The sequence below is a fragment of the Cryptotermes secundus genome, unplaced genomic scaffold (genome assembly GCF_002891405.2).
Source record: "Cryptotermes secundus unplaced genomic scaffold, Csec_1.0 scaffold213, whole genome shotgun sequence".
NCBI classification, from domain to species: domain Eukaryota; kingdom Metazoa; phylum Arthropoda; class Insecta; order Blattodea; family Kalotermitidae; genus Cryptotermes; species Cryptotermes secundus.
This window is the reverse complement of record NW_019731264.1, coordinates 116,046-132,078: the sequence shown is the minus strand read 5'-3', so window position 1 is coordinate 132,078 and position 16,033 is coordinate 116,046. Positions and strand designations below refer to the sequence as shown.

Genomic DNA, 16,033 nt, shown 5'->3' with positions numbered 1-16,033 from the left:
TACTGACCGTCAATAGTAACATAACTTCGGCAATTTTTGTTGAATCAGTTGAGAGTTACGGTTATGAGAAATGAGAAGCTAGTAGCTGAACGGGGAACAGTTTGGCAACCCAGAGGAAGAGGTACGTCCGTTGTTCGAAGCTGTGGAGCTACACCTCCACTACCCCATATGTCTTCATGGCATAGTGCTTAACTAATTAAGATCAGGGCCAACTCGGCATTGGTGGAGGTGAGTGGCAACTCTCGGCTTCAGTTAGGTACTACTGTCACCATTTTCTTTCGTAAGAAGATGGAAGTAAGGAAGTAAGTTAAGCATAGTTTTAATTTATTTAATGACGCTTTATCAAATCTATAATTTACATATTATACATTTATACTCTAAAATCACCAAGGCTGTTATGCGTACCATCTGTGGGGACATCAATGATTTTGCATTTTTCTAACACATTGTATTGAAGTGTTTCATACGATTCTCGGAATAATCAGCGATCATTTTCATAAACAGAAGAAAGAACTGTGTCCCTGTTACTGAGACGCAGTAGTTCTCATTAAGTATTAAGTGATTTTTAAATACCATGTCCATAAACCTCGGGCTTCAGAAAGTTAAAGGATTGTTTTTAATTCTGGAACAGACAAAATCATTAAAGTAATAGGTCGTACAGCTTAAGAAACCTATTAAGGTGCTGTCCCGGTGTTTTCCTGCACGTTCTGAAGAAGAAATCACGAGAAACTTCAGAATAGCCGGGCGTCGAACCGAGATTCGAACCTTCGACATTCAGAAGACTAGACGCGACGATCGGTACAGTCGCTTAATTATAATACTGACATCAACAAATGAACTCGACTGTTGTCTGCATGTATTTTGACTTTTATTGGCGAATTTCTATTTTTCTGAATACTTTTTCCTCGAGATATTACCCCCGTTTGGAGGGAACGTAAGTGGTTTCAACACTGCACTCATCACTTTGCAGTCTTGCTGAGACAAGTCGCCCTTCTGACTGATGTCAAAATGAACAGTTTCGGAGCCCTAGGCCTTCTCTCACGTAAAATCTAAGTGTCAGTAGTGTTTTTGCTCTCCCTGTCCGCGGAAGATTCGCAGATGGCAGCAAGTGCTGACCGCGAAGTGTCTCGCAGATCTTCAGGCGTTGATGCGATGCTTGCTGGACTTCCAGGGTTGCTGCTGACGGGAGTTGACGGGCTGGGGCTGCGATTGCCTCCGCCAGTAGATGTCACCACAGCAGGCACTGTGCAAGAGCACACTTTACTGGTCACAGGCGGCCCGAACTGCGTTGCAGCCGATACTGCGGTCGGCTGTTGTTTGTCACACAGTTGCAACCTATAACAGTCATTTTCCTTTTCGTACAGGCCGTAATTACAGATCTGGTTCCTGTATTGCGCATGAGCAGTGGTTACAGTTCATTGCTGGAGGAGTGCATGGTGACGCACTGTAACAAGGGTCATGTCATAAAACACACACCCTACAATTCTTATCTCAGCCAGTGGACACGGCCTGATCCACTGTGTATTCCGTTGACAATGGACAGGCCTAAAAACACGAAAAGAGACTGGAAGAGGAAATGCTTCCTGAAAAAGCTACAGCAATGCACAACCAGATGCCAATTACATGAAGAAAGTAGGATAAAGTATTTTATACTTTTACTGGGCTTTTCTCCCGCTAGGTAAAGCGGCCGGAACGTGATTAGGTCTGTATGAACGCTGCTCAAATGAAATGATAAACTAAACAATACAATATATGAAGCCAGCAGGAATCTCAGGAATAAAAAGTGGGAATATCTGAGAGATAAGATTAATAACGCTTGTAAGAACAAGAACATTAGAGACCTATACAGAGGAACAAGTGACTTTAAGAGGGGTTACCAACCTAGCAGTAACTTGGATGAGAATGGTGATCTGCTTGCAGATTCCCACAACATTTTGTATAGGTGGAGGAACTACTTCTCTCAGTTATTGAATGTACATAGGGTCAGTGTGATGTTAGGCAGACAGAAATCCATACAGCTGAGCCATTAGTACCTGATCCTAGCCCTTTTGAGGTTGAAATTGCTATTGCAAAATTGAAAAGTTAAAAATCGCCAGGTGAGATAAGGTAAGGTAAAGTTAAAATTTATCCCTGTAACAGACCATGGAGTCCCATAGAGTTGTGAGACGTTGAGAGTCCCACATTATCTAGACAAAAGGCTCAGAGACGGCGGTAAGGTTGTCAGTCTTACGCGCCGGCCGCCCTTTACCTCCCAGAAAGATACCTGGTACCCATTGCTGTTAGAGGCTGAGTCGACCCCAGGGACATAGTGCGGCTGGAACGATTAGGTCAATTGAAAAACCCACCTCACCGGGACTAGAACCTGCGACCTTTCTGCTTGTAGCATAGTGCCTCAACCAACTACACTACCGCGTGCCCCCATAAATCGCCAGGTAGTGATCAAATTCCGGCAGAACTTACTCAAGCAGGAGGCGAAATATTACGTTCTAAGATCCATAAGTTTGGAAATCATTTACGCATCTGAAGGGGGTTGTTCTCGAAAGCGGAAGTTACACATTATACAGGTTCAGTCTAGCTTATCCTTTTGAATATTGAGCGCGTATGCTAATCAGCGACCATCAGAAGGCAGGAGAAGAACCGACTCATGAAATGTGTGTGGGAGCCACCCACATTGAATTAAGCGTTGGCCCATCAACGTGAACCACGGCAGCTCCAACGCCCATTGGTTCGCAAGTCGTTAGCGACAATGTACCTCCGACACGCCAGTAGTCAATCGCAGTCTAGAAACCATCCGCTGCTACCAAACGGCTCAGTAATCAGGTTTCCGTGGAAAAGGATTAGTACGATAATGCAACGTCAATGTATAAGACGGTGCTTCCTTTCTGATCAGTGCCTAAGTTACGTAGTGTGGACCAACCGGAGTCCTAAAGGATACAACGACGAGACAGCACAGAAACGGAGGAATTCCCATCGTCCGAAGCGCTACTAAGCAACGACTAACGAATGCACAACAGACTGGAATATTAGGAGTGTGTCTTAGTTGTTGTTAGAAGCTCGTCTGTATGCTCATTCCAGCAACAATATATATTACGGAGGTTTACTACGTGCTTGTCTCTTCAAGCATCGACAATCCCACATTGGTAACCCCGACGTGATGTGTATGTGTATTAAATCACATGTACCCTCTGCTTCACATCTTGGGGATACGCCATGCCTCGAGTAGACAACCTTATGGAAGATAAAGTCCCTTGTGTTCAACGAGATCCCCCGTAGAACAGTCTTCATTTCCACTGAATGTTCAACATTATATTTAGTAAATTTGTAACGAGAGCACACGTCGATGTTTCATAATGACGCATGGTCAGATGTGTTTTAGAGAGAGCATAAAGATAAATGGTGAAATGTAATGTTGGTATTACCCGTGCATCATCCTAAAGCCGTCACTGCAACCAGCAGAGATTTTCAAACTCGTAGAGGCAGATTCAGACTCCTGCTGAGGAAGTCCTGGGTGCGATGCTCTACCTGAAATATAATTTAAAAGGTGTAAATAAATGTTCATTTGTACTGCGTGTTTGTCCAATCTAGATGTCAACTTTAGGCGACGTCACGTGATTGTACATCATGCAGAATAGACAATTCTACCATTCATTATACACGTAAAAGTTAATGAGAGACAAAGCTAACCCTGTAACAGGCTGTGGGGCCCCATAGGTTTGTGACACGTCGAGGCTCCCACAGTTTCTAGACAATCGGCTCACTGACGGCGGTGAGATTGTCAGCCTCACGCTCCTGCCGGCCTATATTTTCTCCCTGAAGATTTAATTTCTGTTAGAGGCTAGTCGATTCCAGGGCCACATTGCGGCTGGAAGGATTGGGTCAACTGAAAAGTCCAATGACCTCACCAGGAATTGAAACCGCGACCTTTGGACTTTTAACACAGTGTCTCAACCAACTACGCTACCGCGGGGCCACAATATCACATCTCGTGAGTCAAGTCCACTGCTGACAGGCCTCTACATTTATATTGAGAGTGGCATTAAGTCTTTCCATGTTAGGTGGGTGCCTTGTCACCGCGGCATGGCGCGTCCTCAGGTTGCGGATGGAGGAGACGACCTCCAGATATGGAAATTAGCTGCGAATATATTGAAATAAACTGTCGGGGACAGCCGAAAAGGGGTGGTCCACCAGCTTCTGGGTTTGGCGTCGGGCTAACAACTCTTCACCGTATAAAGTAAGCTTGCTAAGGAAGATCAAAAAAGCCTCGGACCTGGACGGATTCCTTTGAGAGAGACCGAAGATAAAGAAAATGAAAACTAGCAATAAAAAACGTAGAAAAAATTTGCGTTGAGCAGTACTGGTGTGTGGAGGAAATATTTTCGACCAAGTTTGCTTATAAAAACAAAAGACTGCAATTGAATTATTTTGCCTTCAAATAAAACAACATCAAATACACAATTCTACAAAATTCACTAATAGAAATACCCACTATAAATTCAGCCCTGTATGTTTCGCTGTGTTCCCCTCGTTTTAATATGCAGCTACTCATTGCTCTGAATGATGTGAAACGTAAAAGTTGGCAGCTTTCGAAAGAAACAATCATCTTCTCTCGTTACAGTTGTTGTAATTGTATTTCTGTAGTTGTAATTGTATTTGTTCTAGCTGTAATTGTATATGTGTAGTTCTAATTGTATTTGTTCTGGCTGTAATTGTATATGTGTAGTTGTAATTGTATTTGTTCTAGCTGTAATTGTATTTGTGTAGTTCTAATTGTATTTGTGTAGCTGTAATTGTATTTGTTGTAGCTGTAATTGTATTTGTGTAGCTGCAATTGTATTTGTTGTAGTTGTAATTGTATTTGTGTAGCTGTAATTGTATTTGTTGTAGCTGTAATTGTATTTGTTGTAGTTGTAATTGTATTTGTTGTAGTTGTAATTGTATTTGCATTGTATTCATTGTGTGTAGTGTGTCCTTTATTTTTTGTGTAGTTTTGTGTGTTGTTTTATTTTGTGTGATGTGAGTTATTTGTGTGTCGTGTCTTATTGTAGCACCACTGCCACCTGGTTTAAATAAATGATGACAATGATAATGATAAATAGATAAACTCTGCACTTATCCACGCTCATACAGTAAATCACGATTTTACTAAACATGCAAGCTCTAACCAACGGAAATTTGTTTACACTTATGTAGACTAGTGGAAATATTATGGATCTAACCCGTGACGTTTTAAATACTAGGCTATTACCAGAATCAATGCATCACAGAGGAAACGCAGAAATGTCTGTTGTGGCAAATATTTCCATCACTTATGTCGTCACTTCCTGTCTCGCGGTACTTTGGACCACATACAACTCATGTCACTTGTTCACCTACGCGATAATTCCTTGAATTCGCTCCAACTAACTCCATGGAGCTGAGCCCGTGTTCAGAAACCGCCAGTTTTGCAGCTACTCAAGAATTTCCCGTCTTATGTAACCCGAAGTTTCTTTCACGTGTTCACAAGAGCCCCTGCACTGGTCCCTACCATGGGCCAGATAAATCAAGTTCATAGCACCATATCCCAACTCTCTAAGATCCATCTTAATGCCCCGTTACTTCGAAAATAAATGCCCTCGAATTTAATAAACATCTGGTTTTAGGCAAATAATTAGAAAGGTGAAGATACTTTGAATTTAAGACGCAACTCAATTTTTCAAGGGGGAAAATGTGTAAAACATGCGTTATATTCGAAATAATACGTCATAATCTTCCCATCTACGTTTACGTCTTCTTAGTTGTCTTTTCCCCCCTTGCTTTGTCGCCAAAACCCTACATTTCCTGTTTTCCAATTTGTTATGCGCTGCCTAAAATATCTCTGAGTGTACGTCACACCTTGAGCAGGGAAACTTACATAAGAAGAGTCCTATTTCTTCAACGAGATATCTTGTACAGCCATTTTGATTTACACTATTTGTTGAATATACAAAACTTCCTAATAACGATACAATGACATATGTCACTACAAAATGAACCGACTAGGCTCGTGTAGGGTTCCGATGTCGGCCTGTTCACGGGCTATCCTCATTGATTTCTTTCGTGGTTCTCCTCAGTTCGTCCAGGCAAATAGTACGTCAGATAGGCTACAGAGTTCTCTTCCACATCAACTCGCCTTACAGACTAGATACTATGGCAAACCCAGAAGACAATAGGCCTTCTCTGCTTTGTATCCAAACTCTTGCAGTCAACCTAGAATGAGCTCACCTAGAAGCAATGGCGGGGCGCCAAGTCCTAGACACCTCATCCTCCAGGCATCCTGCAGCAGTTGCAACCGTGCCTGCTTCCGCCACTTGGCGCGTCTGTTCTGGAACCACACCTGGGAAAACATCACCGTCACTTACTTCTCGTGCACGCGTCCTGCACCTCGCCGGTATACGTCGGATCTGAGCCCGACGTTTCGGAGGGTCGAAGGGTAAGCCAAGCGCGATGCCAGCAGAAACAGAGAGCATGATAAATCCTGGAGGTATTTACTATTATTTTTAATTTTAATTTCTTGGGGTCGGGTAAGGCTCAGTTAACTCGGTACGTCGGTAACTAACTGACCTATTGTACCAGCACCGGATGATAGATGACGAATATTGAGCAGTCGGTGGAATAAGAATTGGCAAGGGAAACCGAAGTACTCGGAGAAAACCTGCCTCAGTGCTACTTTGTCCACCACAGATTCCACATGATATTACCCGGGCTCGAACAAGGGCCGCCGCGGTGGGAAGCCGGCGACTAACCGCTTGAGCTTAATGCTACATGTTACTCCGAAATATCGGTCTCTCTCTGCGTTACAACCCAGAAGACTGTAATCTTCACAATTTGCGGGTTGATTTGAATGGGCAGTATAGCGATACGTATCCGTATATCCTTGCTGAAAGCTCTTACAGAGGAAAAGAAGAAGACCACAAAAAGCAGGAAACATTGGATATAATTTTCTCTTAGCGGTGACTGCGAAGAATTTTACTGTGGGACGGAACACTTCACCGACTCTGCTTGCTGGTAGCACGCTTGGCTTACAATTAAACACTAAAAATGGGTGCAGCACCTTCCTCCTAAACACATCCCAAAGATAGTACTCCTCAAAGACAGAACACCTCATCCTCGACGGACGGCGAATTTGCCATTGCGGTGACATTTGGGTAAACAGCCCCAATTTCGTGACTCATCTTATTTTGTGGCGTGACACACTAACTTAGCGTGTCCACACTCCCTTTTATTTTCACACAGCTCCAAGAAATACGGTATGATATGTCACGAAATTGGATGAGGTTACCACATATGCCTCTATGCACATGACTCTGTGATATAAAAGGTAAAGGTATCCCTGTAACAGGCCGTGGAGGCCCATAGGGCTGTGAGACGTCGAGGCTCCCACATTTTTTAGACAAAGAGCTCACAAACGGCGGTGAGGTTGTCAGCCTTGAGCGCCGGTAGGCCTTCACCACCAGGAAGTTTCCTGGTACACATTTCTGTCAGAGGCTGAGTCGACTCCGGAGTCATAGTGTGGCTCGAAGGATTAAAGTCAATCGAAAAATCCAATGACCTCATCCGGAATGGAACCCGCGACCTTCCGGCTTGTAGCATAGTGCCTCAACCAACTGCGCTACCTTAAAGTTCTGAAATGACGCGAAGCGGTTATGCAACGTGTAGTTCAACCGAGCACCTTAAAACGGCAGAAAACTTGTGCTGAGGATGGACCGTTTGTCGCGTGCTTAGATATGAGCACGCTTTATAGTAGAGTCTGTGCAAAGTAAGGTATTGTGGCGTACAGACTCTTTGCTAAGCGGTGGCTCTGCAAACAGCAGCTGTAGCTTGGTAATGCCCACGCACGCAACAATAAATCCACGGAGTTATGCAAGCCGTTTCTAGGTAACGGGTCGGTAAACAAGCCTACAGTACTACAGTATTGTTGAGAACGGTGATTTCAATTCGATCCGTGCAAAGTGGTTATAAGGTATAACATTAGGGCAACCCAGTTCAATTCCGCGTGGAGGTGGGGTCGAAAACTTTCACCGTAGCCCTGTCAGTCGTAGGAGGCGACAAAATGCAAGTCTCGAATCTGAAACAGTAAAATATGGTCGCGAGTGCCACGGGACTCGGACCCGAAAATGACTGAGCTGGCGAGGACCAGCAGTAATTGTAAACGACAGACCCATCCTCTCGTCAGAGAGAGCATCCAACATCAACAAACCCGAAACTGCCTGACAGTAATAGAAATCTGGTTCTGAGCCCCAGATGGGTGCTTTATGCCAAGACAGACTGACCGACTGACCGCCTGTCCTAACATAAGACTCAGGCTCAATTCAATTCAGTGAGAGATGCATTCGTAAGAGAATTCAGAAGGCAGTTCAAAAATTGAGGATTCAGCCGTGAAGTGTTAAAATCTTTGGGGTGTTATAATTATTTGTAGTTACGACCTGTGAGTATCCAATAAACCTATTCATCTAATCCAGAACCCATTGTTATTGGTTACGACCCTAATACACGTGACAACATACAGATCCACGTTTTCTTGACCTCGGCACTAGTTGGATGTGACTGGTCATCCTCCCGGCTCGGTCGGGTTACCTCTCGGGGAAAGAGCCCCTGGTCTCCATTGGATAGGGGGTTGGGTGGGCCCCAGAACCGGCCTGGACGACGTGGAGAAGAGAAAATTCTTGACCTTACTGGGCTCGAACTGCGACCCACTTTGTCGTTCAGCCCGTAGCCAGTCGCTATACCGGCTGTCACTGTCGTATTTACGTTCTGCACAAAAATCGAAATCTACAGATTTTGCTTGGTGCTCCAAGCCCGTTCTCAACACAAAACTGCAGAAACATGTTCCTTGTCTGTCTGTTGGTCCGTTTGTCCGCATGTAACAATTCGAAAATCACCTAACTGATTTTCATAAAGGGTTCTACCTTCTGGTATACAACGCCGTTGTTGAAAGTCGAACGACGTTCCGGAAGAACATGACGGCTCCATCTTCAGGGGCCAAGAATAAGCCAAAAAAGTAACCAGCGTGAAATCAGGAAGCAAACAGTTACTTTCACTCTGGTTTCTTGCTTGGCTTATTCTTCGATCCTGAAGATGGAAGCGATATCTTCCTCCGAAATATCGCTTGACTTTCAACGGACTGTAAGGTCTTATATCCCAGAAGGTAGAACATTTTTAAACGACCGCCGTGAGAAGCTACACGGATTTTCATGAAATTTCTTACTGGTCTCGAACAAGTCAAATTTTGGTTAAAACGACACTCGATAATGCACGCTTTATATACAAACTTATATACGTTCCCTAGTGCAGCTCGGACCACTCATATATTGTCACGTGTAGTGGTGACGTATTACAGTAGTTTTGAACTGGATGATTAAATTTATTGACGCCTTGTTCACACAACTCGAGACTACAGGCAATACCGTAGTAGCAACAGCAATGGCAGTAGTAGTAGTAGTAGTAGTAGTAGTAAGGACAATAGTAATAAAAAGAATAACAACAAAGAAAGAGAAGGGAACGTTTGGGCCCAAGAGGGAGCAAGTACCGCGAGGCTGCAGAAAATTGCACAGTGAAGAGCTGCATAATCTTTACTCCTCTCCCAAACACTATCAAGAATGAACAAACCAAAGATGAGTTGGACGAGACATGTAGCAGGCAGAGAAGGGTAGAGAAAGTGCGTAAAAATTTCGATGGGGATAACCCTGAAGAAAAAGAGAACTCTGAAAATATAGATGTAGATGGGAGGATAATGTTAAAATTGATCTTAATGAAACAGGACGAGATAATGTGGACTGGATTCAGCTGGCTCTGGATAGGAAGCAGTGGCTGGCTCTTATGAACACGGGTTCTATGAAATTATGGTAATTACTTAATTGGTTGAGAAACTACTGGCTTTTCAAGAAGACCTCTGTCCCATGATCATGATCATGATCATAATGATGATAATCTATATAAATAAAAATAACTCTCTGGAGCTGAGTCCTTCTTGAGAAGCCGCCAGTCGCTCAGCTACTCAAGAATCTCCCAAAATTTTATGGAATCCGAAGGTTCATTACCGTGTTCAAAGCAGCCCTCCAAAGGTCCCTAACCTAAGCCAGACCAATCCCATCCTATCTCTCTACGATCCATTTTAACATTATCAACCCTACTACGTCTTGGTCTTCCTAGTGGTTCTTTCCTTCTGGATTTTCCACCAATATCGTATATGCATTCCTCTTTGTCCCATTCGTGCTACATATCCTGTCCATCTCATATCTCCTTCACTGATCATTGTAATTATACTTGGAGAAGAGTACAGGTTATGAAGCTCCTCATTATGCAGTTTTCTCCACCCTCCTGTCACTTCATTTCTCTTCGGTCCAAATATTCACCTCAACACCCTGTTCTCAAACACCCTCAGTCTATGTTCCTCCCTCAATGTCAGAGACCAAGTTCATTCATTCATCAGTGGCTCTACAGGCCCGATGTGGGGCATTGGCCTCTTCTTCAGTTTCGTAATCTTTTTTCACAGTCGGTAGGACTCCTTGGACGGGTGATCAGCCCTTCGCAAGGCCGCTACCCACACAGACGTCGGTGCCTTGAGCGGCATTCCATCCCACGATGCGAGTGTTTGAGCGAGCGAAAACAGTTCATGCCTTAGACCGCGCGGCCACTGTGATGGGCTCTGAGACGCAGTTACACAAATATTAACAACAATTTGAAATCTTCTGGACCGACCAGTAACTGCCCTTTAGTTTCAGTCGTGTTGACTCTCAGGAAGTCGCACTTACCTGGACTCGAGCTTCGGACAGGCTGATCCGGAGGGCAACTTCCTCGCGAAGGAATACATCAGGGTAATGAGTCTTTTGGAACAGCGACTCCAGTTCTTGCAACTGTTGCGGAGTGAAAGTAGTTCGGTTTCGGCGCTGTAAATATTATTAAGACATAAAATGTTATGGCACAGAGTGTGGGCCCCTCAAACACACACGTCTGAAATCAATTGGGGCACCTTTCTTCTCAAATGCGAATAGCGCACAGACAAAAAATTTCTTTCATTTTTTAGAACCCTAAAGTTCGTTACAGTGGTCCCTAAACTCTACAAGCATAATCCAGCTGACAACATACTAATATAAGATCTCTTTTAACAGTATCCTTCCATACGCCCCTATATCTCAAAAGAGGGCTCTTCCCTTCAAGTTGCTTGACCAAATCTCTGCATGCATGTCTCATTTGTTGGACGCGTACTACTTGCTGCGCCCATCACGGTCTGCTTTTACCGGTTCTCACGGTCTCTTCGCTTGCGGATTTCTTATATTTTTCCTTCTACCCTGAAGATGGAGGCGATACGTTCCTCCGAAACGTCGGTTAACACCACATATACACGGTGCCAAATCCCAGAAGACTGCTTTCTTCATAGTCACCGCCGTGAAAGCCTCAAATCTTACAACCTCTGAATGTTTGCCAGATTGTGTTGATGCCGAATACTACAATAAGGACATAGCAATTCCATACTTTTGTGGGTTATTTACTACGTGTCGTGTGAAATCAATCGGGACATTACAGGGAATATTTAGTATAAACATTCTGTAAGGTTTTTTCCAGAATACTCGACCCGGTGAAAGCCGTGACACAAATTTTGGGGGAGGGACTGAAGGGCCGCACAAAACCGGCTGATGCGTCTGCTTTCCACGTGTGGACATCCACGGTTTAAGCGCCATTAAACATTTCGCTTAGGGTCCAATAACGGGATTTTGTGAATATATTAATACACGGTAAGGTTTCATTAGGGGAGAGCATTTCTTGACAATCCAACTATTCAATTTTCAAGAATGACCGACAACTCCATATTGACAGCAACTCCCAGCGATATTAACAAAGAGAAAAGCACAACAAACAACGAAACCTTAAGATAACAATTGGATAAAAACTATATAAGGGCCAGGGCAGAGAATTAGACAAAATAACATTAACCAGCAGCAATAACCGACGAGTGAACATAGGAGGGAGAGTCAGTAAACAGGTCACAAATAGAAGTAAAACAGCTCTAATGGCTGTAATAGGTTTTCTATGTGTACTACTAGGTAGCAGCACAGTCCAGCTTCATGACAATCTAGGTAGCAGACGTTCATGCGCATGTTCAGAGGCTGGTTTCAGTGGTCAAAATGGCGACCGTGTTTGAGGGGTATACTACCGCAGAGCAGCGTCATGTGTGCGTTTCTTGTGGGCAAAAAATTAAGTGCAAAGATAGTCATAAAGAAATGTTTCCTGTTTACAGTGGGAAGTGTTTGTCCCGTAAAGCCGTTCACAAGCGGGTCGAGAAATTCTCTCAAGGACGTTCGAATGTCGCAGATGATGCCCGATCGGGTGCGTAAGTGGCCGAGACAACAGTCAAAAACTTCTATGCTGCGGGTTTCGACGCAATGGTACAGCGATGGGACAAGCGTATTAATGTTGGCGGAGAATATGTCGAGACATAAGTGATTTTTTCAGGTTCGAATATCACATGTTTTACGTTTTATATCCATTTGTGACGTATTTACTAACGCTTCCTCGTATATAGAGAGAACGCTAATGGAAATGTGTTAGAACTGAACATTAGAATTAAAATTTAAAAACGCAATTAAATTCGACGGAGTATAAAAGGATATAACTGTATAAGAATGAATAAAACAATTACCATTGTACGAGTAATTTTAACCTTGTTATTTGATATACAAGTCTCTGAATTAGGTTAACGTAGACACATCGGCCATTGCCTAAAACAATAGCAGCCATTTCGTTAAAAGGAATTAAACGTAGACTGAAAATGGCAGATATAGTCGAATCATGTTGCTCATATATATTGTGTACAGTGGACTACAACTGTGTCAAAACACTGTGTGGACGGTATAATGATGCATATTGCTTTCAAGAAAATATACCACGAAGCAGGACATTCAGAAGTGTAGCTATGAAGCGTAACCAGGCTGGCAAAGCTTCCTGTAGGTATGAAGAAAGTCGTCTTCTGGATTTAGGCGCCGTGTATTCTTCGTTTTGGCCGACGTTTCGGAGGAACCTATCGCCTCCATCTTCAGAGCAGTTGAATGGCTTGGAATGCAGAGAGCAGTAGCTGTAGTGATAGGAAGTGCAGTAGCTGTAGGTTCCTCCGAAACGTCGGCCAAAACGAAGATTACACGGCGCCTAAACCCAGAAGACGACTTTCTTCATAGTCATCGCCGTGAAAACCTCAAAACTTACATTCTTGTAGGTAGTCTACTGAACAGTATAACACATATCGGAGCATAGCTAAGAGTTTAGTAGAATTTGCCCCGTTTTCAGCAACTTCAAGAGGCTACTCAGTCCAGCCTTACCTGGCGTCGACGTCCGAACATGTACTCCGACAGTAGATCCCCTGGTAGAGGTGACAGGAACGGACCAGCCATGGTAAATTACAGCGTCGTTCTGGAGGGATGCATAACCTGTACGTCGGGGTGTACTGCGTCGCCACGCCCAACATACCCCTTGCCATTGGTAGAAATCGGGATAGGCGTCGGGCTGACCACCAATAACTGGGAGCCAAGGGAGGAACATTGTGGGGAGGGGGGAGCCCAATTTTATTACGTAAGTCACGGAGATGCTGCAGTAGAACGCCGGAAGCTGAGAACCCCCGAGGGAACGGAGAAACGTTCCCGGTTAATGATGACAGTTGCTCCACGCACACGGAGCTAAGGAGCGGGCTATACAAAAACGTAAAACAAACGTTCCATTTCTACTTTCTCGTGACGTATTTTGTACGATCACGAATAAAATCTCTCCCGGGATTTTGACGGATTTACGCGTTTTCAGTCCCCCCAGCCCAAATTTGGGGTCGTGATGGCTCAGTCGGTACAGCGACGAGCTACGTGTTGAACGGCCGGAGTATGATTCCCGGCAGTACGAAATGTTTCTCTTCTTCACAACGTGCAGACCGGCTCTGGGGCCCACCAAGCCTCCTATCCAGTAAGAACTTGGGACTCCTTCCCTGGGAGTAATGCGGCAGAGGCGTGAAGCTGATCATTCACCTCCATCTAATGCTGAGGTCAAGAATGGTGGAGCCATATCTCCACTCCGCCATATATCTTCATGGCATATTGATTAATTAATTAAGCACGGGGCAAACTCATCTTTACTTTTTACCCTCCACAACAATTGCGAAATGGTTCTCATATGCCGTCTGTATGTATGTATGTGTGTGTGTGTGTATGTATGTATGTATGTATGTACGACTCGCTCGCACCTGAACTGTTGGACTGAATGTGCTCGTATTCGTCAATGGAGAGTCAATCCGCCATCTTGGGTCGATGTCCGGTGAATATGAACATAAAACAATAAGTTCTGGAAACAACTAATAGCCTACGTTCCCTTTATATGACACGGACCGGGTAGAAAACGACGCGTCCAACAATTATTCCATTGTTGCATGTGTATTCGTTGCCGCTGTAATATTCTTACCGAGTCGTTGCCTATCAACACACACATACTAGTGGGAGGGATTTATGAAGTACGCCGTTGAGATGGGCGCAGGTGCTATGACATGAATACCAAGTTTCATGAAGAGTGGTTCAGGTATTCGAAAGTTGATGGGGGTATACACACAGACAGCATAACGATCGCATAAGCGTGCTTTAAGACAGTTGCCTAAAAATGTAAATGTGTCCCTGTGTCGAGTAATTAAGCACCAAGTCACAAAGATATATGGGGTGGGGTGGAAACTGGAGGTATAGCTCCGCCATTCTTGACCTCGGCAATAGATAGAGGTGACTAGTCAGCTTCACGCCCCTTCCGCTTTAATCCAGCGGAAAGAGCACCCGGTACCCATTGGCTAGGAGGCTGGGTGTGAACACAGAACCGGCCTGGAACGACATGGAGAGAGAAAAATCTTGCCCTTACAGGAACTCGAACTCCGACCCCTCTGCCGTTCAGCCTGTAGCCAGTCGCTATACCGACTGAGCTATCCCAGCATTTGTATATGAGTACTGCAACTTTAAAAATCTGGGCCCTTCAGATTGGTCAAGTACGCTTACTCATGGAGCTGAGCCCTTCTTGAGCGGCCAATTCTGCAGCTGCTCAAGAATTCCCCAGCATTTTATGGAACCCGGAGGTTCCTACAAAGAATAGGGATTTTTTCTAAACACGTCCAAAAGTTTTCATTAAATTTCAGTGATACATGAAGACCATTTCTCTAAATAAAATTACAAAAATCGTAACGCCAGGAATACGATAAAACGGCACACACACTACGGGGCCAAAATGCTAAATCACTGCACAGCCGGTATAGCAACTGGCTACGGAGTGGACGACCGAGGGGTCGCAGTTCGAGTCCCGTAGGGTCAAGAATTTTCTCTTCTCCATGTCTTCCAGACTGGATCTGGGATTCACCCAGCCTCATAGCCAATGGGTACCGGGGGCTCTTTCTCCGGGGGTAAAGCGGCCTGTTCATGGAGTTGACCACTCATCTCCAACTGGTGCCGAGGTCAAGAAAACGTGGATCTATGCATCCACTCCCCCATACGTCTTCATGGCGTAGTGTTTAATTAGTTAAGCACAGGGACAACTTTACCTTACTGAAGCCGTTGCTAGACAAGGGCCGCCGCGCAACAATGGAAGTACTGTTGGAAGCAGTATTTTCTTTGGATCCGCTCGCAGGCTATGCCACTCGACCGGCCAAGTTGAGGTTGTAGAGTAAGATATGTAAGTTAGGTGTGATCTGCTCTGTAAAGCCTGTACTGACAGAGGACTTGTGTGTAGTGCAAAAGGAAGAATTTTCAGTAACACGCTATATGTGCGAAATATACATTTGACGAAAGGTCAAGCGTACTCATAAGAGACAAACCCATCTTCTCGTCAGAGAGGATGTTACGTAAGGACAATTACGGCAAGAGTTCAGTTGGAAAAGATCTCTGGTAGTGGGCCTCAAGGGGCCTGGCGCCAAGACGAACTTATTGCCGGTAAACCGCCAGTCATAAAGTAGCCCTGGCTTTGACTCTGAGGTAGTTTAGAGAGAGCAGTGTGGTGTTGTGGAGTGGGTTGCTGAGTG

General features: G+C 44.4%; 1 protein-coding gene across 1 annotated transcript; it reads right to left on the bottom strand.

Moving 5' to 3' along the window:
* Window positions 1–375: 375 nt before the first annotated feature.
* LOC111866755 (dorsal root ganglia homeobox protein) lies at window positions 376–13,978 on the bottom strand. Its single transcript, XM_023855990.2, has 5 exons — window positions 13,329–13,978; window positions 10,770–10,904; window positions 6,241–6,352; window positions 3,420–3,522; window positions 376–1,335 (listed from the first exon to the last, which is right to left on the bottom strand). Exons 1-5 carry the CDS (start codon window positions 13,398–13,400, stop codon window positions 1,050–1,052), a joined length of 708 nt encoding a protein of 235 aa, XP_023711758.1. The 5' UTR covers window positions 13,401–13,978; the 3' UTR covers window positions 376–1,049.
* Window positions 13,979–16,033: the final 2,055 nt, after the last annotated feature.